Source organism: Coturnix japonica, chromosome 8 (genome assembly GCF_054131305.1).
Source record: "Coturnix japonica strain WE chromosome 8, WE-NBRP24, whole genome shotgun sequence".
NCBI classification, from domain to species: Eukaryota; Metazoa; Chordata; class Aves; order Galliformes; family Phasianidae; genus Coturnix; species Coturnix japonica.
The window spans coordinates 16,031,825-16,054,831 of NC_140670.1; the positions used below are offsets into that span (position 1 = coordinate 16,031,825).

General features: G+C 54.3%; 3 protein-coding genes across 8 annotated transcripts in view; 2 read left to right on the plus strand and 1 right to left on the minus strand.

The window, feature by feature from the left end:
- Positions 1–1,726: 1,726 nt before the first annotated feature.
- On the minus strand, positions 1,727–18,691 carry PITX3 (paired like homeodomain 3). Its single transcript, XM_015866764.3, has 4 exons — positions 18,507–18,691; positions 8,182–8,322; positions 4,448–4,653; positions 1,727–3,220 (listed from the first exon to the last, which is right to left on the minus strand). Exons 2-4 carry the CDS (start codon positions 8,288–8,290, stop codon positions 2,657–2,659), a joined length of 879 nt encoding a protein of 292 aa, XP_015722250.1. The 5' UTR covers positions 8,291–8,322; positions 18,507–18,691; the 3' UTR covers positions 1,727–2,656.
- LOC146759958 (uncharacterized) lies at positions 18,548–21,530 on the plus strand. The gene is made up of 3 exons (XM_085554468.1): positions 18,548–19,338; positions 19,755–19,902; positions 21,037–21,530. Exon 1 carries the CDS (start codon positions 18,721–18,723, stop codon positions 19,309–19,311), a length of 591 nt encoding a protein of 196 aa, XP_085410594.1. The 5' UTR covers positions 18,548–18,720; the 3' UTR covers positions 19,312–19,338; positions 19,755–19,902; positions 21,037–21,530.
- A 1,072-nt stretch (positions 21,531–22,602) lies between these two features.
- GBF1 (golgi brefeldin A resistant guanine nucleotide exchange factor 1) overlaps positions 22,603–23,007 on the plus strand; it is a 90,478-nt gene continuing 90,073 nt past the window's right edge. For 3 of the 6 annotated variants that reach the window (XM_085554379.1, XM_085554380.1, XM_085554381.1), the window contains exon 1: positions 22,611–22,843. In XM_085554379.1, the coding sequence (XP_085410505.1) occupies positions 22,836–22,843 (8 nt within the window). In that variant the 5' untranslated portion in view covers positions 22,611–22,835. Of the gene's footprint in view, positions 22,844–22,880; positions 22,906–23,007 lie in introns of those variants that run through there. The other 3 variants (XM_085554382.1, XM_015866763.2, XM_015866757.3) reach the window with 3 other exon arrangements.

Below are 23,007 nucleotides of genomic sequence, written 5' to 3' on the forward strand. Positions count from 1 at the left end.
CTGTACCCAGAAAATTATCTGCTGTTCACTGCTGAAAGGAAGAGTTATGCTGAGTGAACTTCAGGATGTCTGTCCTGAGGCTGGTTCTGTTCAACGCTTCCATTAATGATCTGGATGGAGGAGAACATGTGCATGCTGTATCTGCAGACTGGGAAGCGTCCAGTGACAGCCTGTAGAATAAGCAGGAGCCTGCTAGAACGTGCTGCTTGGGTAGCAGAACCAGAGACACAGCTAGGGAAGCGCTGAGGGGCTGAGCATTGGAGCCCGGTTGCACCAAGAAGGCAGGTGGCATCTGGAAGGCAGGAGACCTCACCTAGGGCTCACTGCTGCCAATTTGATCACTTTGTTCTTTGTTTTTGACCATCTCTGACGTCTGCAAATTTTAAGGTTTTTTTTTTTTCCCCCCAGAATTCTTCTGTTCTTTGGTGCCACTGTACAAAGCGCTCTCAGCTCAGAGCTGGTGTGTGACTGCTGCTAGGTCTGGGCATGGTGGCATGGTGCACTCTGACTGCAGAGAGGTGCTTCTGGCTTTGCTGTATTCCCACCTATGCCCAAGTCAGCATGGGGGCTGGGGTGCTGCAAATGCAGGGAAGCAGCAGCTGTGGGAAAGGCCCTGTATCTTGGTGCAGGATTGGAGAGAGCTGTGGCAGTACCTGGCTGTGGCTATTAGTGGGGACTAGGTGCAGCTGGGGTCAGGATTAGCTGAGGAGAGGAAACCAGAGGGGTTGAGCTTCTGCTCCCTCCTTCTGTAGGAGAGCCAGGGCAGGCGGGGGAGTCAGTGTGAGAGCACAATATGTGTGTGCAATGGGGAAGCTTCAGGGTGGAGGCATGGAAGCCACCTCAGCATCATTGTCATCTAGCAGCAAGGTAAGAGCTCAGTCCTGTTTTGGATGTGCTACGTGCTTTAGATGTTGATGCTCAGTCTTTGCATGAACAATGCAGTTGGTGTTGTGCTTCCAGCAGTAACTGTTTTAATGAAGGGATTCCTCACTATGATTTAGCTCAGAGCAAAGCATAGTTCACCTATAGCATTGTTGGACTGACATCTGTAGTGGCTTTCAGCATCTGTTCACCAATACCTTCAGCAGCAGCTGCTCTTCGTGCAGCAGTCTATGGTAAAGATGGAGTGATTTATATGTTGTGCAAAAGGGGCTATGCTCTTTGTCTCTTAGCAAGGATCCCTTCCTAGCTTAGTTTACTTCCTCTGTGTGTGCTGGCAATGTTGCAGAAACCTGTTTTGTCCCAGTTTTGCCTGTCCCGCTCACCCACGTGGGATGGATTGTCTTGTTGATGTGTTGGGGTTGTGCCTGCCCCTCAAGTATGCGCCCATGTGGAAGGAGACCACACTGAGTGGGGATGTCCCACTGCTTACAAAGCTTTCTTGAGTTCTTGGAGAATCCCACTGTGTCTCTCTGCATTGGCAGAAGCTACAGGTCCTACTGTGCATGCACCTCCCAGGAGAGCAGCTTTGTTTTACAGCTTTCCTGAAAGAAACAGCAAAGGGCCAGTGGGGTGGACAGGTATCTGCAACCCCTCCTGGAGGTGCTGTTTGGAGCCAGGAGTGCTGCAGGGACTCAGAGGCACCAGCCCCACACAGTGTGATGGGGAAACCTCAGCACGGAGTGTTCAGCCTGCACCTACCACAGGCTTAGACTCTATGTTGGTGCTTGCTTTTTGAATCTTTAGACACCGGGTTGTGCTCTCAATAACCAGGCAGGCAGGAGCCTTAGAGGGACTGTGCCAACTTTTATTTTTATTTCCTTTCTTTGAAATGGGATTTGAGGAAGGGATGGAGATGTGCAAGGGGGAGCTGATTGTTGCAGAAGGGGATGCTTTGGATGTATACTGGCAAAGGTATTCCTGTCTGACTGGAAATGAGTGGAGCAGTGAAGCATGGCAGGCAGCACGCCACCTCGGTGGATATGCTTGCTATAAGGAGTTCTTGTTTTTAAGGTCTACTTCACAGTTTACTTCCTGTATGAAACAAAAAGGCATATTTTAACATATAGGTCTGTATATGTGTATGTATATGTATATATGCACGCACATATTTTATATCCTTACAACTCTCAGTTCCTAAAGGAAATCTGAAAGGCCGTGCCTCTAGATGTGCTCTCACAGAATGCCAATCAGCCAAGACAATGACTGGCTGCCTGATAAGAAGATGAGTGAGATATTCTGCACCAACCCTTGTGTGTGTCAGGGGAGAAAGAGGGGATTGGCCAAGCACTGGAGAGCAGCCTCATGACACCCCATCCCTGCATCCCACTGTGGGATGTGGGGTTTAGAGGGGCCAGGCCAAAGCATTCTGAGCTCAGCTTCCCACAAGCTAGGCATGCTGCCTGCTGGGGCTCCTGCTTCCCCATAGGGCTTCCAGAAGACTGTTTTGGTTTCCTTACCAACAGGGAGGGTAAGTGTTTGGTGGCCAGGGAAGGAGGGAGGTTGGGAGGGGAAAGACAGTCAAAATTCACCATACGATAGTTAGACAAATCTTCATCGAGGTCCATCTGCCTGCTTGCTGTGTGCCCTCACTTTCTCATGCTCTTTTGCTCTCTCTTGCTTCCACTCTTGCTCTGCAGGATGTACACTGTTGTAGGGCTAAAGGTCTCCTTGTGTCAGGCTAAGGTCAAGTCCCCAGTCAGCAGAGAGCAGCACTTCATACAGGCCTGTCCACGGCGTATTGGCAAGGGCTTAGGTTGGAAGCTGCCGTCTGCACCGCCGGGTAAGTAAAGTTGGCATGCTGCTTGGCCTTCAACCTCAGACTTGCCAGGCTGGAGTTGCACGTGTCCCTGTACATGTAGGGGCTGGCTGTGGAGGCGTAAGGACAGGCACTGGATGAGACGGCAGAGTTGAGGCTTGGGCTGTTCAGGTTGTTGATGTTTCCCAGGTTGTTGAGGCTGGAGGCCGGGACGCCAGTCACTGCAGAAGGGACCATGGATGAAGGCATGGTCATCGAGGCGATGGAGCTGGGTGGGGAGAACATGGGCTGGGAGGAGAGGGGGCTGACGTTCATGGAGTTGAAGAATGGGAAGCTTTTAGCTGAGAGCGGGCTGGTGGCAAGCCCTTTGGTGGCCCAGTTGTTGTAGGAATAGCTGGAATACACGTCATCATAGGGCTGCATCAGTCCATTGAACTGGGCTCCAAAGCTGTTCTTGCAGAGCTCGGCCTGCTGGTTCCTCTCCCGTTTCCTCCACTTAGCCCTGCGATTTTTGAACCAGACCTGTAAGAGAGGAGAGAGGTGAAGTGGCGGAGAGGCACTCTGGGCTGCTCCTTGGCCTGTTCACCCAGCACAGGAGTGGGTGAAGGGCTGGTTCTGTACCCAGGGATGCTGGGCAGTGGGCAAGGTGTTGCAGTGAGGTGTTTGGGCTGCAAGATCATCTCCTGTGAGGAGTCACCATGTTGATCAAAACACAAGCAAGATGCTTAGAGAGCACAGAGTAACATTAGGTGTTTGAGGCCACCTAAAGGTGGTGCTCAAGACTTACCGCAGGCCTACACCGCTGTGTGGATGCTGATGCTAGGCAATAGTGCTGGTCCTGTACAAACTGCATGTTCAGGAACTGCCTTGGGAAGCCTTTCCTGACTCTGCTGTAGCTTTGACTCATGGTCCCTAGGCACTGCAGCTGCACTGTGTTTGTTTGGCATTAACTGGTGGAGGAAATCAAGGAGTGACCAGGAGACTGGCCCAGGTTCGGTTCTGGCTTTCCCCCGGCGGGCAGAAGCCTGTGTCTGTGTCCTGATACAGGCTAACAGACAGGTCCTGCTGTTGCCTGCCTTCTGTGTAGTGCCTGACCCACTGTGTTTAACAAACAAATGTCCTTCTGGGGGTTGGAAAGGGAGGAAAGCTGAGACTATTTCCACGTGTGCACAGCTAAGGAGCAGGGGTTGGGAGCAAAGTGTTCAGGGATGCAGCTGGAGCTTGCTCAGTTGAGGAAACAACCTCTCTCGCTTTGATTTCACCTCAGCATCAGCTCAGAGAACACTAAAATACTGTCTTCTAACAGGAAAATCTGTTAGTGTTGGAGGGACTCAAACAATATAACTTCCCAGAGCATGGAAGCTGCTGGAAGGCTATTCACACTGCTGCTAACTCATAATTCTAGCAGCAGAGAGAAGCTCTCATTCCAGCTGGAGCCCTGCCATGCTGTGCCTGTGACAGCACAGCAGTTGGGGAGCCCCAGAGGGTGCCCTCTGGTGAGGCTGAGGCTGGGGAGGCTCAGTGAGGCAGAGCCTGGGCTTTGGATGCCCCTGTACTGCTGCAAGCTTGTGCTTGGGGAGGAAGGTGTGAGTGAATGTGGCTATGTCAGACAGTGTCGGAGTTATTTGTGAGGTTCTTTCAGGGTGGGGAAATGTTCTAGTGCCCCTTTTTTTTTTGGGACAGCATGGTGGCTTGCATTACAGACAGTTTCCTGCCCCCACAGGGGTGTGTGCAGGGCCGCAGTCCTACCCGCACTCGTGCCTCCGTCAGGTTGGTCCAGACTGCAATCTCCTCCCTGGTGCTCATGTCAGGATAGCGGTTCCTCTGGAACGTGGCTTCCAGCTCCTGGAGCTGCTGGCTGGTGAAGTGAGTCCGCTGCCTCCGCTGCTTCTTCTTGAGAGAGCCGTCCTCGGGGTTGGAGTCGTCTGTCTGGTTCTGCTGGGACTTCTCAGTATCTATATGCAAAACAAAGATGGAAGACATCCCCTGTGTTAATGTGGGGGCTCAGCTGCGTTCGGAGAGCCCCTCACAGCCTGCCCTCATATGACTGCTGCCTGGATCGCACAGCCACCCAGGCAGCCCTTGGGTTTCCTCTGTCACTCTGACGATGGGTGGCGGTGGTAAAACTTTCCCAGGCCAGCTATATCCTACTGTGCTGAAATCTTACTGCCTAAGGGTGCCTGTAGAAAAAAGTTTGAAAAGAAATCATCATTCATAATGCAACTAAAGATCAAATAGTGCTTTTGCGGAGAAGTGGTTGGGGAAAGGCAGACTGCCAGTGATGGCAAGTTGAGGATCTTAAATTAACTAAACCCAAGGAACAGGCTTTTTTTATTCCTTTCTCCCAATCCATCCCAATATTTTCTTACTTAGGAATACCTATTTTGAATTTTAGAAAGGAGGAAAAGGCCTTATCTTCCCTTACATTATTCCAGCATCTTCTGTCCTCTCACCCCTGGTCTTCCCACTTGGAGTTCCCCATCCAAGTGACTGAGTCCTTCTTTTGCTGCCCCTCTGGTGAATGTCCTGAAACTATCAGTGTTTGTGTGGATGTGCAACCTCAAAGTGCAGCTCAGCCTCTGCCATCACCAAGTGCAGAGCTAGGGGTGCCTACCTGTGCTGAGCTGGGATGGAGGTGAGCAGCTTGGCCACGCCAAGTGCCTCCCTGTGCAACAGCCCTGCAAGCAAATGTTCTGCGTGTTCAAACGTCGCAGCCGAACCCCTCAGCAGTGAATGGAGGAAAACTGCAGCTGACGTCTTAGAAAAAGTTTTACCAGGAGCTGAGAGAAGCTGCCATAGAAGAGAATTCTTCCAGGCAAAACAAATTGCTGCTGACATTCACCACCACTTCATTCTGATCTAGAAGCAGGGTGAGATGCTTCCAACTGAAAACTTGGTTTTCAGCAGGGAGGGGAGGTGCTCTTTTCCAGTCGGAAATATCAGCAAAACCAACTTGAGATTATTGCAAACAATGGCAGAACTATTGTGTTTGGGAGATGAATCTTTTCAAAACTCCTGGCATCGATCCACTGGGTTTCAGATGAAAAGGACTTTTTGTTTGGTTGTGGGTTTTTTTAAGTGGAAGTTGGTTTTAAAAGACTTTAAAATCCAAGAAAAAAACATCCCAAAGTGGAAGTTGTTCTGTACAGCCTCTGAAAACGCAGAAGGGCAAGGAAACAGGAGCCTGGAATATATCCAGGTGAGAAGAAAGGGGTCTTCAGCTCCAATACACGTGCCTGTCAAAAACAAGTTCCATAAAAAACAAAAGAAAGAGAGAAGCCCTAAGAGGGAGTCAGAAAAGCAGTTGGTCATGTGCTCTGTTAGCTCAGAAATCTCTCCTGTTGCTTCTGGGAAAGCCCTGCTTCCTTGGGCCTGCCTTCCTCAGAAGGTGCTGCAGGGCTCCCACTCCTCGTGGGGGAGAGTGCACACTGGACACACACTGCAAAGACTGCAGCAATGCAGAGTTCCTGTATCCTCCCCATTCTCTGCCTGCAGGTCTGTGGGATGTTTAATGCTTACGTTGGATACACAGGAACTCCAGGTACGTTGTAATGCATGCTGGCTGGGAAGGCATGATCTCCTGTTTCCACTGCTGGAGTGCAGCAGGCTTTTCAGCTGGGCTGTACCAGGATGAGGAATTTCAAAGTGTACTCTTGAAACAGAAGAAGGCACAGGTCTGAAAAGTGGATCAGTGGGGGCTGGCTATAGTCTCATAGTGCTCTCCTCACTAACACGAGCATCCTCATATGGGAGTACCTTCCTGCAGGACTGCTGGAGGCTCTTGGTTTTTTATTTTATTTTGAGTAGCAATTATTGCTGAAGAGATCAGCCTGATTTCTCTAGCTCAGTGCTCTAAGCCAGAGTTGGAAGAAGGACACTCCTTCATTGCTCATTTCCAAAACACATTAAAAAGGCAGCGATGGCACAATGTTTGAGCTAGTTATTGGGAATAGCTCAGTACAGATGAAGGGACAACATTTGGTTTGTTTGCTAAGTCTGGGTTAATTAAAAGCCTGATGCATGCATGGGACATGTTCCCAAAGGAGCCCTTATCTGTGGGTTTCCAAAGAGGCTGCTGCCAAATAGGAGCTGTGCCCAAAACAGGAGTTCCTGCTGAGAGCTGCCCCTCTTCCCACAAGGAGAAATTACACCCAAAGGGAACGACAACAGAGTAAAACCACCAGCTAATGGGCTGCATCTTGGTGGAAGAGTTAGGCAAGCAACTTACATTCATCTCCTCCGTGCCCTGTGGGTCTGGTCTTTCTCTAAATCTTGTGAAGCCCAGGCAGATGTAGAAAACCTGCCTCAGAGTCTGGAAAAACCTCTACAACTATGCCTCCCTCTTGCTGTCCTTTCTGGTTCTGCACCTGCTGCCTTTGGGTCTTCCTGTGCATTGCTTGCAGGGACTGTTGTCTTCATTTCTGCTGTTTCTCTAGGCATGGAAAAGTGTACTGTTAAGAGCGCAGTGTGGGTGCCACAGTGGGGACCCCATGGGAAGGAAGGTCCTTGCGGTCTGCCCTGGATCCCGACCAAGGAGCCAGCTATGGAATGTATCTCTCCCTTGTTTTCTGCCCGATGAGATCTAACAGGAGGGGCTGTTGCACACACTATTACCATCAGAGGATGAGGAGGACCTTGGAGAGCTAAGACAGACCAGGTTTCTTCCCCATTCCCCACCATCTCTTGCTCTGCAGATGATGGAAGCTGAGCCCAGGGTAAGTAGGACTGCCTGGTGAGAGTGCAGGAGGCAACAGCCCCTTGTGCATAGGTAATGCCAGCATGTAGCCACCTTCCTCAGATGCTTTATTTCCAGCCTGTTTAATACGGTGAAGAGTGACGTAGTCAGGCACCCGATGTTTATTGTTGACCTAAAATAGGCTGTGAAATGCATCCCGTGTGCATTCACCCACTCAATGAAACTCCTGCAGTCATAGCTGAAATTAGCTCCTCATGCCTAATGGAAAAAAAGTCTGCTCCCTAGTTGGCAGTTTTGTGCGGGGAACAGGGCTGGACTGGGAAGTCACTTGGATGGAGATGCACTGTGTGTCCCAGCAGCTGATGAGGAGCCGCCAAGCTTGGGGATGTGCCCGACTAAGATATGTGTGCAGTAGGGAATTCAGTGGCTGGGTTCTCTGACCATAGTTATTCTGGTACAGCACCCTCCGTGATGATCGCTCCAGGGAATTTTAATCTGCATCATTATGCTGATTAGTTTCTGCAAGTGCGTGAGCCACAGGCTTTACACAGGGAGCAGCAGGTTGTCCCCAGCCCTTGGCTCCCCTTGCACGGGGAGCTTTGCATTGTCTCTCTTTGACTGCACCTGAGAAGTTCAGCTTGAAGTTAACCCAAAGCATGGAAAGTTTCCAACTGAGCACTTGGGCAGCTCCTGCTGTACAGCGATGCTTGTCCCACATCTCCCCCTGCTCTCTTTCTGCCCTGTGCCCTGGATGCTGCCCACCAGGAGCGTGAGACCTCACACTCACCGCTATGGTCCTGCCCCTTGCAGCTGTGCTCGTGCTGGGGGGTGCCAGAGTCTGAGAGGGACAGGGCTGGGCTGCGAGCCTCCGCGTCCGCCAGCAGGTTGAAATCCATGGGGCAGGAATGGGTGGTGGCGAAGGAGGAACCTGAAAAAGAGGTGCAGAGTGGTTAGGGAGTTGGATCTGTGCCCATGACCTCTTCCTGTCCGTGTGAGAAGGGACTGGCCAACCCCTGAGGAGAGGCCTAGGGAAAGCCAAGGATCCCCATGTGATCCTTGGACCCCTTCTGGGTTTCCTGGCTGGAAAATGGAGATGCCAGACTTTCTGCTGAGCTCCCCTATAAATCAAAGATCATCTAGTGACACTTCTATTTACAGCCTTCAGAGAAAGAGCCTCCAATTTATAGGTGACATTCAGACTGAAATAGCAACACCAGAGCATGCTGTGTAACGGAGATCTGAGGAAGTGGTCCTAGGCCAGCCAAGGGCTGTTAGCACCTTCCCCAGACATCTCGCTCTCCCATCCTCCCTCTGCAGCTTCCTCAGGCCCTCCTTCACCTCCCTGCAAGTTGCTCAGGCACAGGCAGTGCCCAGAACCCTGAGGCACTCCTAAACCATGGGCACAGACAGATGTGCACGTGCAGAAAATTTCATGGCACCAGGAGGAACGCATGCCAAAGTGCACAGAGGCTGCCACAAGCTCCATCACTGCAAGTGGAATACTTTTGGGCAAATGAGGACCTCTGAAGCCCGAGTTAACACGGGAGTTGCATTACATGCCCTTGGGTGCCTGGGGACAGGCACTGGCACCTCTCAGCCAAAGGCTCCCCGGTGCTGTCTATTCCCATGGGCTGCCCTGACAGCACCCCAGCTGGGAGTTGTCCCCAACTCTCACTGCTGTGGTGTCTCGTCTGCCCTTTTCATCATCCTTTGTTCCAGGGTCAGTTATTCTGTCCTGTTCTCTGAGCTCTCCAGGCCAATGCTGCCTGTGAGATTCTCTCTGTGGTACAACACTGGGGGCTCACAGAGGCAGGCCCTGCCACCTGGGCAAGTAAGCTGGCCCTGTAAGCCCTGAAGCTCAGGTTTCAGCTCATGATGTTGCTGCATGTGGCATGATGGTCGCCAATGGATGGGCTGGTTTGATGGCTCCTGAAGAAGAGCAGCTGGGTGCAGAACCTGCATCTCCCAGCAGCCCTCCAGTCCCTGGCCCTGCAGCAGCCCTTCATGCTGATACGTCACAGCCACTGATATGACGTGGCTGCAGGTGGGTGCTGCTGGGACCAGTTGCTTGGGATTCTCAAACAAAGCTACAGGCAGTGGTGGAGACTGAATGGCTGGTGAAGGGCTGCACGACCCCTTGAGCCCACGCGTACCAGGACCAAACTGTGCGAAGGTCGCATTTCAGCTGGGCTGTGCGAGCGCTTAAACATGTAAACAAGAGATTAATAACAGAGCTGTCGCACCTCCTTTGGAGCTGGATGACAGTGACTAAGAATGTATTTTCAGAGCTGTCTAAAGCCTCCTGTCACTCTGAGCAGGGCTGCTGCTGGGGTCTTGGTGAGGCCAGACCATACCTGTGCTCTCAGGCTGTGGTGAGGCTGGAAACTGGTGCTTCACCCTACTGGTGTCTGCTGCTGGTTTGGTGGTGAGAGCCTCAGCGTTTCCCCCTGCTCCCTGGAGCTCCCTATCCCACCGCTCCTGAACCTTAGTGCTGGCTCTGACACACCCTGAGAGCAGCATCTCAGTAGAGACCCAGCGCCAGTTTCCCAGAGCGCTGCTTCCTGCAAGTGTCTCATCCTGGGTTGTGGAGCAGCAGCTCCATGCTCACCACTTTCCCCAGCCTTTGGCAACCTTTGTTGGCTGCAGACCATGTCCATGCAGCCCTGTTGCTTTCTGCCCTATGTATGCACACAGCATGATGTGACAGGGTTGTGTTTTCTTTAATACCTTTGCAGGGAGTAGGGGGGAGTCCATCTGCTGCAGATATTGCCATGGCTTTTTGCATTGCTCTTGGAATTATGCAGAAACGCGCAGTGAATTAATTCCCTGGATTAAGTCTTGATTAAGATGTGTGTCACTTTGCTGTCTCAGAATTTATTAAGAGCCCTTCTTGAGGCGGCGGCAGATGGAATTTCTGCCCAATGTTTGTAGATGATAATTTCCCCTCTTCTACAGCCATTTGCATATGATTGCATCTGTCAAGCACAATTTCCTCTTTTCGAGGGCTTGACTCCACACTGGACCAGATTTAAGGAGGAATTCAGCTTCTTGCCTGGCTCTGTGTGCAGGACAGAGTCCTTCATGTGGTGCCCTGTGTGCCTGAATCATTGGACTTGTCAGGTTTCATCCGTGCATACTGGAGCTATAAAGCAAGGAGAGGGGCATTGCACAGCTGGTTGTGCGGAGGTGTAAATGACAGTATCAGACACCAGGCTTGGGGTAAGCCAGTCCCAGTATTTAGGGCTCGGCACAGTGTTGCAAGTGGCCTGCTGCAGGTATGTGCTGTGGAATCAGGCTAACACTGGCTCCAAAACAAGGCCCACGCTCAGGTTGAAACTAGCTAGTGCTTCTGAGTCAAGAGTGAGTTTGCTCGTTGAACTGAACTTAAAACTAGGAGAGTTTCAGAGAGGAAACTTTGAATGTGTGCGATTGCATACCCACTGCACACACCATATGTGGTGGTAGTAACCCTATGTTACTGCCCATATGTAACATAGAGTAAGGTAGTAAATCTATGTTAGGGTTACTTTGTTACCCTATGTGGATCTCAGTAACAAGTGGCTCCACTGCCCAAGAGCAGAGACTCCTCCACTTGAGGTTGGTTGGTTTGTTGTTGTTTTTTTAAGAGGAGTGGGAAAGAACCATCAAGGCTGACTACAAGCCAAGCGAGGCTAATTATAGTGGTGCCTTGGGTGCTGCCCATGGTGAGAGACCTGGGGACTGACAGGAGTGCTTCACTCATGTCCTCACATGTGCCTGCAGAGCTGAGGCCCCAGCAAGTCTGCCTGTGGGAGAGGCTGTCTATCTGGGTGCCCAGGCTGCCAGCATCCCCCTCTGCCTCTTGGTTATTTACCCACGTTGTCAGGAAGTTGAACTGTCTGTCTGTACTTGGGTCCTGGGGAGGCTGAGCTGCATTGGGGCAGCCCCTTCCTCTGTTGTGTATCAGAGAGAAAGATGCTGGGGCTGCCCTGTCCTCTCTCAGCCCACTGCTCATGCAGGAACAGCACTACACTAGTGCTGCAGGTTTGGGTCTCCTGTGCCACAGAGCACCTGGCACAGGAATCATGCACTGAGCTGAGGACTGGCATGCTGCCTGGGAGGGCTCCTTCCTGCAGCTAGAGAGCAAGGATGGGATGTGAGAAAAGAGTAAGTCTTCTCTTTCTCGAGACCACAGGAATATGATCACAAGGAGATCAGTGTCAGCTGCTGCTAAACCTCATTGTGTAAACTTAAGTCTCTGATCTTAATGGAATTGAAGCAGGAACCAGGCAAGACCATTAATCACTGGAAAATAACCAGCAGAAGCAAAACCGTTACCTGGTGTGCAGCCCCATTACAGACAGGAGAACAGCACACCATCTGGGCTACCCGAGGAGTGCTTCCAGGTGTGCAGAGCAAACTGATAGATCACTGACTGCTGATGAGTGCTGAGTCACTGCTTATTATGATTTCTCTATTTGGTCCTTGCAGTGTGGTGCTAGCCCCTGAGCTTTGGTGACGGGCATTTTCATAGCAGCGCATGCTTCTTTGAAGCCTGAAATATTGTTTTTTCTCTACTTCATCAGCGGGATTTGCCTCATGTCCCTGAGGTTCTCAGAGTCTCATTGCTTGGAGCTTGTTATTTGAGCCACAAGAGCATTGTGGGCAGTGCATGCTACACTGTTGTGTGTCCCATGTGGGCTGGCTGTGAGGGCTGCCGCTCCATACCCATCCTCTGTCTCCATTACTGGAGAAGTTTCTGATAACTCGGATCAGGATGGGGAGATGCACTGCTGCCAACTTGGTGTGTGATGTCGGTAACATTGTTTGACTGCTCTGGGATGCCATTCCTCACTGCAAAAATGATGTTAAAAAGCCTTTTTGAACTGGGGGAGGCGATGAAGTGAAATTCCTTTAAGTGTTTCCAGATCATCAGATAAGAGGTGCTAGGGAAATGCACAGCCTTGCTAGACACTGTCTGACGTGCCCTGTGGGGCTGGGGTCAGTCCACAAGGCAAGGGTGAGCCCCAAGCTGCAGCAGAGGAAAACAGCCAAATGCCTGTTCTGGGTAGCAGAGAGTTAATAATGCATTGGTCTCGTGCAGGACTGTCACAGTGGGAGCATCCCAAGGGGTGACAGCTCTGTACCGATGTCTGCAGGAAAAAAAAAAAAAAAAAAGCCCACAAAAGATGTGTGCTGTTTGGCTGTAGCATGGGTTATGAGCTATGTGGTGTAGTTCTCCCTGGTGTTCCCACTCACTGGGTCTGTGTGTGGCTGGTCCCCAGCCCACAGCAGCACTGGGGGAGCCCTGGGAACCAGGCAGTGCCTTCACTCAGCTTGTGCCAAAGCAGTGTGGCCAGGCACCCCAGCAGAGTTGCCCTTAGCCTGCCTGTGTGGCTCTGAACTGGAGGCTGGAGATACCAGTCACAGCACAGGAGGGAAGCACTGTCTGTTTCCTACAAAGCTGTTCCTTTCTGTACTCCTTGAACTCTTGCAGGAACTGCAGCATGGGGCTGGTTGTGTCCAGCTGCCTTCCTGGGTGCAGCACCTTGGCTCCATCAGCCAGGGCTGTGCTTGTCCCTCTGACAGGCTCTGTGGTTACATTAATAAAGCTGCACTTTGTTACAGCTCAGTTTGTTTGTTAGGCATCTGGAATAAAATAAATCAGCTGAGGCTCCATTCTGCCATAACGAATCACAGTTGCACAAAGTTGCTGGCAGCGTCAAGCTTTGGAGCACAGGAGTGCTGGGAGCTGTGCGCGCTTGGAGGGTGCAAAGTAATGGATTGCTCTGGTGAGGGCAGAAAGAGGCTGAGATAGGGGAGAAATTTGGCAGTGAGAATCTTGCAGCCAATACAGAGCAGGGAGGGGGCTCTGCTCACAGGTCCCTGCACACATGACACGTTTGCCCACATCTGTGCAGGAGCAGAGCAGCTGTGGTGACTGAGCATGGCGGCAGCCTGCCCACACAACCACTGCTTGGTGTGCGTGCAGGTGTGATTGCTGCAGCAATTAAAGGGAGGTGGTCCAGCGCCTTTAGGTATCTGTGCAGCTGTAAAGTTGGCCCATTGAGGGAGGGTGGGCCAGGAGACAGCCAGAGCAATGCGGTTCCAGCTGCCTCTGAGCTTTGTATGCAGATGGAGGGCAACAGATGACTCAGACGCTATTGGGGATGTCAGTGGCTCTCACAATTAGTAAACAAGCTGAAGAAAGCCCCTAATCAGGCAGGCTGAAGGTCAGAAGGCCCGGCCATGCCCCCAGCACATCGCACCCCGCATGCGGCTCCGGCCTTGGTGCGCTGTGAAGCTGTCAGTCAGTGCTTCTGCCATAAATCTCGCCTGCAGAAGTTTGACTCGTCCATAAACAAAACTTGGCTAAAACAGCAGCTAGAGAGAATCTTTTTTTGTGTGTGCTGCAGCTGGGCTGCTGCTGTAGGGCAGCCGTGCAGAGCTGGGGCTGGAGGAGGGGTGGTGGTAGAGCCCAAATGGCTGTGAGGGATGCACATCCTATTGCCTGACTCCACTGCTGTCTGAATGCAGCAAGCGGGGAACTCAGGGTGCAGCATCTTGAGGAAGCATGGAAAGGATGCTCAGAACTACCAGCCCCCTTTGGAGAGGCACTGGGCAGCTGCTGGAGCACCGACCACCCCCCTCCCCCCCCGCCTTTATGGCCCTTGCACCATGCCCTGAAGGTCAGTCTGTTTACCCAGACATCGTGCGGAGGGGAGTGAGGGGATAATCAGCCGTTCCCACTGCAAACACGGCCGGCCCCTGCGCCACAGCCTTGTGCAAGCGACTGTGCTTGCAGGATCGGGCTCAGGGCTCCATAGAAAACTGCTCTGTGCCCGTGAATCTGTGAGCACAGAGACAAGGGAAGCAGCGAAACCTGGCTCTGAATGTCAGGGTCCTGAAATGCACCGAGCTGCCCAGAGACTGTGTGCAAAGTCTGGGTTGTTTTTGTGTTATTGTTTTTTTTTTAAATCCCTAGTTTTTTCCATCTGTTCCGTGCTGCATCCCACACAGAGCCCTGGGAGGTAGGCATTTGGGTGGGTAAGGAAGAAAGCTGCAGATCCGTCATTACTCATTCAACCCAGCCCGCGGGCAATCCCATCAAAGCAGCGCAGAGCAAAGGGCCGGGGCAGGGGGAGCGGGCGCTCTGCGAGCGGCTTGGGTCGCAACCCTCCAATACAGGGACACCTCGGCACCCCGAGATCCGCCGGCAGCCCGCATCGGGTCCACGCGCTGACTGCACAGCCACAGCCCCGCCGCAGCTGAGCTCCAGCGCCCGATGGCAGAACGATGCTGAGAAAGGCTTCTAACCGGACGCACATTCGTTCACCGCTCCTCGCTTTGCCTATGGGATTGCTCCCTGGTTAGGAACAGAGCTGCATCAGCACAGCGCTTACAGCTCAACGAATATCACTCACATCTATGAGTATTCTTCAAACACCCCGGTACACCCCATCCTCAAGACTGCCTGACTTTCATTTTAAGGAGGAAAAAAAAATAAATCCGTGCATTTGCTTTAAAAAAAAAAATAACCTTGCAATAAATGTGCATCCACAAAAAATATATATCCTGCAGAACTGGAAGTTTGGGATATTGTGGCACCAAAAATAAAACTGATGGAACAAAAAGGGAATTTCATGTGGTTTTCATTGTCAAGTCTAAGCTCAGAAACAAACAGGAAATAAAAATGGCTAAAACAAAAGGGATTTCTTTTAAAGCGTGTTCAAATCCAAGCGGGGAGCTGCTTTATTTGGGAGGCATTTTCTGTTTATTTGTCTTTCAGAAAGACAAGTAAATAAAAACGTCCACACGCAGACAGGTCAGCGTGATTTACGGCTGAACTCTCATACATCTCTTTGGACGGTTATCGTTGGCATCTCCTAAAAACTGGCCTCACAAAATTGGCACCGGGAGAAGGGGTTGAGGGTTCCCAGCCCCGACGGTGGTGCTTTTGGTTCTTTTTTTGTGCTGTCTGCAGGCAGCACTGCCGGAGCTGAGCCCTTCAATCCAGCTCTCGCCGAGGCTCTGCTAGCAGCAAATTATGGCATTTATTTAAATAAAGGGGGCTGCAGGAAGAGGGCTGTGAGAAACAGCCCAGTACGTGATACATCCTAGAGACAGCAGTTCTGAGGCTGTCAGCTTCTGGGATGGTGGAAGTTGTTGGATGGGGTTTGCAAACAGGTGGCTTGTTCACAGAAGCTCGGATGGTAATTTCTGAAGGGTTAATTGGACAAATGCAGGTCTGCTCCAGTTGAAATCACAAGGAGCTGGAGCACCTCACTGCCTTTCTGAATACCTTGAGAGGTCAAAATCAGATGTAAAAAATTAATAGCAGCTCCTGCACTTTAACTCTGGGTTCCCTGCTCTTGTGCATGGGTAAGAAGGGTGTAAATGCTTATTTTCTGGTGGAGCTGCATTCTGGGAGACAGTGCAGAGCATCGTAGCGAGGTTCAGTAGCTGCAGGGTGTTCAGCGCTGCCAGAGCTCAGTTTCTCCTCAGTAACAGTGGACCGTGTCCCCTTTCCTAGCACACCTGGATCTGTCCCCAAAGACCCCACAGGAGCTGGTGGTACTGCCAGTCCCAGTCGGGGCAGAGCCAGCCCCTGCCGCAGCACAACCTGACCCACTGTGCCTCCAGCAGCAGCCTCAGGGCTGCCTTAAATGCCCCACGCAAGCCAGGAGCTAATAACCAGCTTCATTCAATTCCCAGTCACATTATTATCCAATCTGCCAGAGGCATTAATATTCAGAGGTGAGCCAGGCGGAGGGCAGGGGTGCCGGCACACAAAGGGAGGACAGCAGGCACAGTGCAGCCGCACAAATCCTCTCTCTCTGGCTGCCTGCATCCCAGCCCCACACTGCTGGAGGATTTTCCCCAGCCCCAGCTGTGGTACCAGGCACTGCAGACAGAAGGCAAACCACGGGCAGCCCAGAACTCAGCACTGTGCCCCAGCCCAAAGCCAGGTTCTGGAGCTGGCACAGTACAATGCCCTTGCACCCCAGCATTGCATGGCGAGTGGGGACCTCCTCCCAGTGACCAGGCCCTAAGCAAACCACAGCCTCCTGTATTCGGGCAGGCAGCAGTGCCACAGCTCCTTCTCTCAGCCCCGCCGTCTTGCCCCATTGTAGGGCACGTGGCACAAGGCCACCAGCCATCCCTATGGGGACTTAATTCCCAGCCCAGGACCTCTCCTGTCCCCAGAGCTGGGGCACATGTGCCAGGTCACGAGACAGAATTCATGTCCCCGGCACATCTCATCTTCCTTTCGGCGCGCTCTCCCAGATCAGGTTTCTGGATTTTTCTTTTTGGCAGTTTCCAAAGTTAGCTTTACCTCTCAATCTCACGGTTTCAGTAGCATCTGACAGACAGAAAAGATGCTACTTTTTTGCCGACCTTCCTATGAGGTGCATGAATGGATTTATTGCAATTCAGCCACAGTTGTAACATCTATTATTTGCCAGAATGAAGCCATTTCAGAAAGGCAACAGATACTAAGTGAGGCTTGCAGACATCCCTCTACCAAAGCAGAACTACGAGTCGTCAAAAGAGTGCCCGGGACAGGACACATTTCAGTTACTGGGATATAGCTGCGTTTCACGAAGACTGGCTCTCATGCAACGCCGGCAGCAAACGGAAAACACTGTCCTTGCCCTGAGCCCTCGCACAACGCCCGATACGGGCACAGTGCGACCATCTGGTAACGAAAGCCACCTCCTGCCTCGTTTCTGCAGCTATCAGTGTGGCCCGGCAGCAGCTCCATGCCCCGCCAGTCCCTCTGGAGCCAGCAGCAGGTCTTTGTCCCCGCAGGAAGGCATCACGCAGCTTACAAAAAGCCCGTCCCTCCGAGGGAGCAGAGAGCTCGAGAAAGACCTCGCTGCATCGCCAATAGTGCGGTAGGACACATCACGGGTGACGCTCGTGAAAGACACCTTCCTGAGCTGCTGCTTTTAGCATCTCCCTAAGCCGCAGTGAGGACGAAGCCATGTCACGCCGCATTCTACAGGCCGGGTGCAGAGAGCGGCAGGGGAGCGCCGGGTTCCCCTCTTTGCTTCCCGACCCACCAGCTCATACCAATTCCCCCCGCAGCCCGCCGGGTAGCTACGAGCCGAGACCGCGGCACCGAGCCCAGCAGAACCGCGGGGGGGGCCGCCCGTCCCGTCCCCGCTCAGCTGTCCCGCGGCGGGGGCGCGGAGCCGACAGGTGTGCCCCGCTCAGCAGAACCGGGCCGGGCCCCGCCGCCCCCCCGAGCCCCCTCCGGCAGCTGCAGCGCGGGGCCGCTCCCAGGGCCGCCGCCAGCCGGGGCCGAGCCGGGAGACGGGCCCGCTCTCGTTGAGCGCGGAACAGCCGCGCTCCGTCGGGCGCCGCTCCGCTCCCTGCCCTCGGCGGTAACGGCTTCCCCGGGCCGTTCCAGAACCCGCAGTTCGACCACCGGCTCTGCTCGGAGCCTCCCGGCGCTGCCCGGTCCCGCTCCTTCCCCCGCAGCTGCCGACGGAGCCGCCGCTGGGGATCGGCGCTTCCCTCGCTCCTTCCCCCTCAACCCGGCCGGCTCCGCTGCTCCCGGCGGGTACCCGCAGCCACGGGCCGGCTCGCCCTCACCCCGGAGCTGCAGGGAGGTCGGCTCCGCTCTAAACAGGCGCCAGTCCGTTACATAAATATCATTTATCCAACTGTCCGAACGCCGTCGTGCTGCTGCGCTTTTCCCAGGCGCCGTCTCCCCGCGTCCCGCTGCCCCGGGCCCTGCAGACAGCTGAGCCGCAGCCCGCAGCGCCGTTATTTACAGCGAGCCCCGGCTAATTTAAACAGCCCCGGCCCCGCTCGCCCCAGTGGAAAATGCCTAAGTTTAGCAACTGCCAGGGGCTCCGGGAGCGCTTGCCGGGAGGGGTACGGAACAGCAGGACCGGCAGGACCGGCAGCACCGCGGCCCCGATCAGGGCAGGGCAGAGGGCCGGGCCCGCTCTCCCGCTGTCCCCCGGTTCCTGCCCCGGCGCTGCGGTCCCAAGCGGAGCACCCCGAAGATGCTCCCGCCCCGCACCGGATCCGGACGCACCCGGGCGGGCACCGAGGGCGCCCCGGGGAGAGCAGCGGACCACCCCGTTCCCAGGAGGCGTCTGACGGAGGGGCACTTACAGCAGCTCCAGATGCGGGCTCGGCTCGGGGACCTTAATCCTGCGAACGGGATGACGCCGCTGCCCCTGCCCCACTACCCGGACCGCTCCGCCGCCGTCAGAAAGTAAATCCCCGCGACTCTCCGGCACGCTGCGCCTCGCTGCCGGCCTGCGGCTCACGGGGAGGGCGGAGGGCGCCGGCCGACTGCCGCCCATTCACCCGGCCCATTCACTTTATGGCGACGGCCGGCGCCCCCCGCCAGCTGCACCGGGCGCCCCGCTCCCTCCCGCCCCATTCCAGCTGCGCGCCGGCCGCCGCCCGCCCCGTCCAGCACCGCCCGCCCCGGGCCAGCCCCGCTTCCACACCGACCAATCTCCGCACGGCTCGCCCGCATCCCGCCGCTCTCCGGTCCTCCGATTCGCAAAGGCTGGCTCTAGATCACGCCTTCGCCGCGATGGCCGCGCCCCCGCCGTGCCGTCCGGCTTTCGCCGCCGTGGCCGCGCCGCGGAACGGGTGCGGGGTTCGGGGGGTCCGGGTGCGGCGCTGCCGGGGGGCACGTGTGGGTACAGTTCTGCGAGCTGGAGAGGCGGTCCGCCGCCGTCCGGACCCGCAGCCGGCTGCTGGGCACGCAGGCAGCTGCAGCCGTCGGGAATTCCGGTTGCGCGTTAGTTACTGCCCGCGCCGTCCCAGCTCTCGTCGCACCGGGAAGCTTCGGCTTCCTCTCGTGGGCCCCGCCGCGGGGTGCCGTGCATCCGCTGCCGGGCGTGGAGGGAGAGATGCGCGGTCCTGCGGCCGGGTTTCCACCCTCGGGTCACTTCATTACTGATACGTGCGCCGGCTTATGGTGCCAAAGGTCAGCCCGGAGTTCTTCTACAGACGTGTTTTAGAGATTAGGAGATAATGTGAGAATAGGAGAGGATTTTAACCCCGCTGACTTATGAGCCGTACCGAGGGAGCCTGCTAAGCGCATCGTGTGGCACATAGATATGTAAGGGTAGATAAATGCACATGGGAGAGCTGAGGGACGTGAAGAGGGGTTAAGAAGACGTGGCACTATGGACTGATGTTCAGAAACACACTAACATGGCAGTGCAGGGGGTGTGGGAAAGCTCGAGAGAAGCTGTCAGTGTTGAGATGCTCATGAGAAATTACCACGTTTATTAACAGCAGCAACCTGAGGTTCCCATTTGCCTCAGTGCTTTGTGCCTCCAGTATGTGACTGCAAACCAGATCCCATCTTTTCCCATCTCTGATTTTAACCTCCTGCAGGAGCAGGCACAGCACAGCAGCGCTGGCACTCCCCAGGACAGTCCATCTCTCTCACCACATGCCTAAGGGAAGGAGAAAATCGAGCTCATGGTCTGCAGCAATAAAGGGAATTATGTGAATCGCCTCTCATCCCTCCGAGCCTTCCACCGTGAGTAGCCCGCAACAAATACAGGCAGTGCTTATGCTTGAAAGTAATGGTGAAACAAAAGTATTTTTAGCTATTTCCTTTGGGCAACTGCAAATAAGAACCAGCACCCCATCTCAGGCTTGTTCCCTGTGGAGTGCAGCATGAAGGCAAACTGGGAACAGGAAGGCTGTCTATGGGACAGCCTCTTCTTGCAGCAACCATCTCTGGGAGGGAGGGCTCTCCATTTGATCATGAAATGTAGCAGCAGCTCTTGTGGATGGTGGCAAGCATTCTGAGCTGAGGTTCATATTGTCTCACCAACTGGAGGATTCAGTGCTGGAGAAGAGACCAAGGACTTCACCTGAGCTCAGGAGACAGATGTTACAACTACACATTAATTAGAAAGTAAGGGGAGTGGGAAGGGGGGAGGAAAGAAGTAAAAGCAAACTAAACCGAGACTGAATTTGGGCTGCATCTTGTCAGAGAGATGGGATATGCAGAATGGGGGACCACAAAGCAGGTTAGGAATGCTTCACTTTTTGCTGCCTGGGAGAAGTGTGTTCTCAGAGGAAATCCTGTCTGTTACAGGCAGATCCAGTCCTGCAGCTGCCTAGTTTCGCTGCTCTCAGATGGTGCTGCAAATTGGCTTTGCTGGTCATGATTTCCACCTTTGTGTCTTAACTAATCTTTTAGCCATGCTGGGTTCATGCCATCAAACGCTTTGAAGATCAGAACTGACACTGTGGTTTGGTGTCCTGGGCCAAGAGGTGGAGGGTGGGTTTGATGCCTTTGTGGTAGTCACAGCTCACACTACAGTGCGCTTGTCCAGCTGGCATTTGCCAAGTGCTGTGGGCTTCATGCCTAGGTGTATCGTGTAGCTGTAGCCTTGCCAAGAGGTGACAAAAGATATGACTAACTGAGGCTAGGTTGCTCCTGCCAAAAGGCATGGCTGCTTGTGGCCAAGCAGAGAACATAGAAAACTCTGGGAGTCTCGTGTCACTGGAAAGTGCTCCTAAGACATAGGCTATATAGAACAGCCAGGAGGATGTTTCAGCTCAAGGAGGCTACTCTGCAGCTTCAGTGCTGTGTTCTGTATGATTGCCAGAGAAGGGTTTGATTGTTCTTGAGTGTCTCAGTTCAGCTCTGCTGCTCCAGCTGTAGGTCCTGGCCTGAGAGCAGATTGTACCAGATGCAGAACATCAGTTTCCATTTGGAGAGCTTTCAGCTGGCTGTGGACTGGTCCCTACCTGAGCTTGCTCTGGAAAGGGGCAGCTGCTGGGAATGACTGCGACATTTATTTTGGATGCTCATCTCTGACGAGAGTGTCTGCAAGCTTCTGCCTTCTGAGTCAAACCCCTTCCTGACCAGATTGCAGGAATATGAGGGATTTGCACGTTTTGCTGTTCTGATCTTGAGTTTTGCTGTCCTGTGCTGTTTGTAAGAACCAGTGCCTTGGGAATAAAGTCTTTCCTATCTCCTTTGCCTGCACCCCCTCAGTGCAGGGTGGTGCTGGACTACCCAAAGGCTGGATGACACAGTGCCTGGTGCGTGCGAGTGAACTTGCTGCTCCCAGACAGCATGGGGCTGCGCTGTATTGTTTTCTCTCCAGACAATGCAGTACTAGATTGTAAGTAAAAATGCAAAGCACACTGCAATGTTTGCTCTTTATTAATGCACTAAGATGCATTTGGGTGAAGCAGAAGGCTCCTGGCTGGCTTGGTTTCAAGCTCCGTGACAGGCTTTCATAAACACTTTGCAGCAGGAGGCATGGAGAGGCTGCAGCCCCTTCACTGGCAGAGAGGTAGGCTTGGCTGGGAGGGGGTCTGGCCTGTGCCACATACAGGCCCTTGGTGGGAGGAGAGCTGATGGGTGAGTGGTCCCTGGGAACTTGCTAATGGCTGGTGGGCACTACAGGGAGCTTCTGCTGCTCCTGCTGCAGGGCAAAGAGAAATCCTGCAGTGCCAGGCTTTGCTTGCTGCCCTGGGAGCTTTTGCAGTCTCTGCGCTGGGTATGTGACCACCTGTTTTGTAGCTGAGGAGCTAAAAGCTGCCAGCTGGGAAGCAGTACCTCTATGGACACAACATGCAGCTTCTTGTTCCACTTCTGAGGAACCTATGTGGCTGCTTACTGCAATTACAGCTTAACCCTGCAGCTCTGAGCTCTGCCTGTTATCAGGTCGATAGCAGCTGGAGCAAACACCTTGACCTCTGGCTGACAGCGCTGGGAGATCACTGCGGTCTCAGCCTCAGACGCTGATTCTCGATCACCCAGCATTGGGGCAGGTTCTCCTGCAGGCCGTGAAGGATGGGGGGGGCATATCCAGAGCTTCCCTGCCAACACGGGGCCGTGCTCTTAGGAGGGTGGAGTTGGGGCCCACCTGCCAGTTGTGCTGGGCTCCCAGGCCCATCAGCCCGCACACCGACCCGCCTTTAAAGCCCATCTCTACACAGACGGCTACAGAGCGGCACTGAGGGCGGCCGGGTCCCTGTGGTGCGACATGCTCAGGCCGCAGCGCCGCGTAGAGCGGCCCGGCCCATAATGCCCCCCGGCTTCCCCTCAACCGCCCTTGATACTGCACCCTGCCTCAATGCTCCCCTCCGATTGGCCAGTGGCGCTGCTAGTTCTACCTTCTCTGCATCCATTGGTTCTCTTCCTCTTGTCACTGGATACCCCGCCTTCTCCGGCTTCATCCCGTGATTCTATTGGGTAGCCCGGCCGTCCGTCAGCCCAGTAACCAGGCAGCGGGTTGGGGTGCGCCGGTTTCCACGTCAGTGCGAGCGGAGCCGGGCCGGTTCCGTTTGCCCGCGGCCGGGAGGACCCTGTGTGCGGCCGCCTCGGGAGGAAGGGCCGGGCGGACAGTGGCAGGGCCGGGCCCGGCCCCCGCTCGCGGCTCCGTCCGCCCGACCGATGTGTGAAGCGGCCGCCGCCGCGGGGAGCAGGCGCCGCCATTTTGGATGCGGGGGTCAGTGCCGGGCGGCCAGCGCCTGTCGCGATAGTGTCGCGACTCGAGGGCCGGGACCGAGGGTGCGGGCGGAGCCGGGGAGCCACGAGGCGGGCGGGGGGCTGGGGCCGGGGGAGCGGCACGGGGAGAAACGCGGGCCGGGCCCAGGTGCCGAACGGGCACAC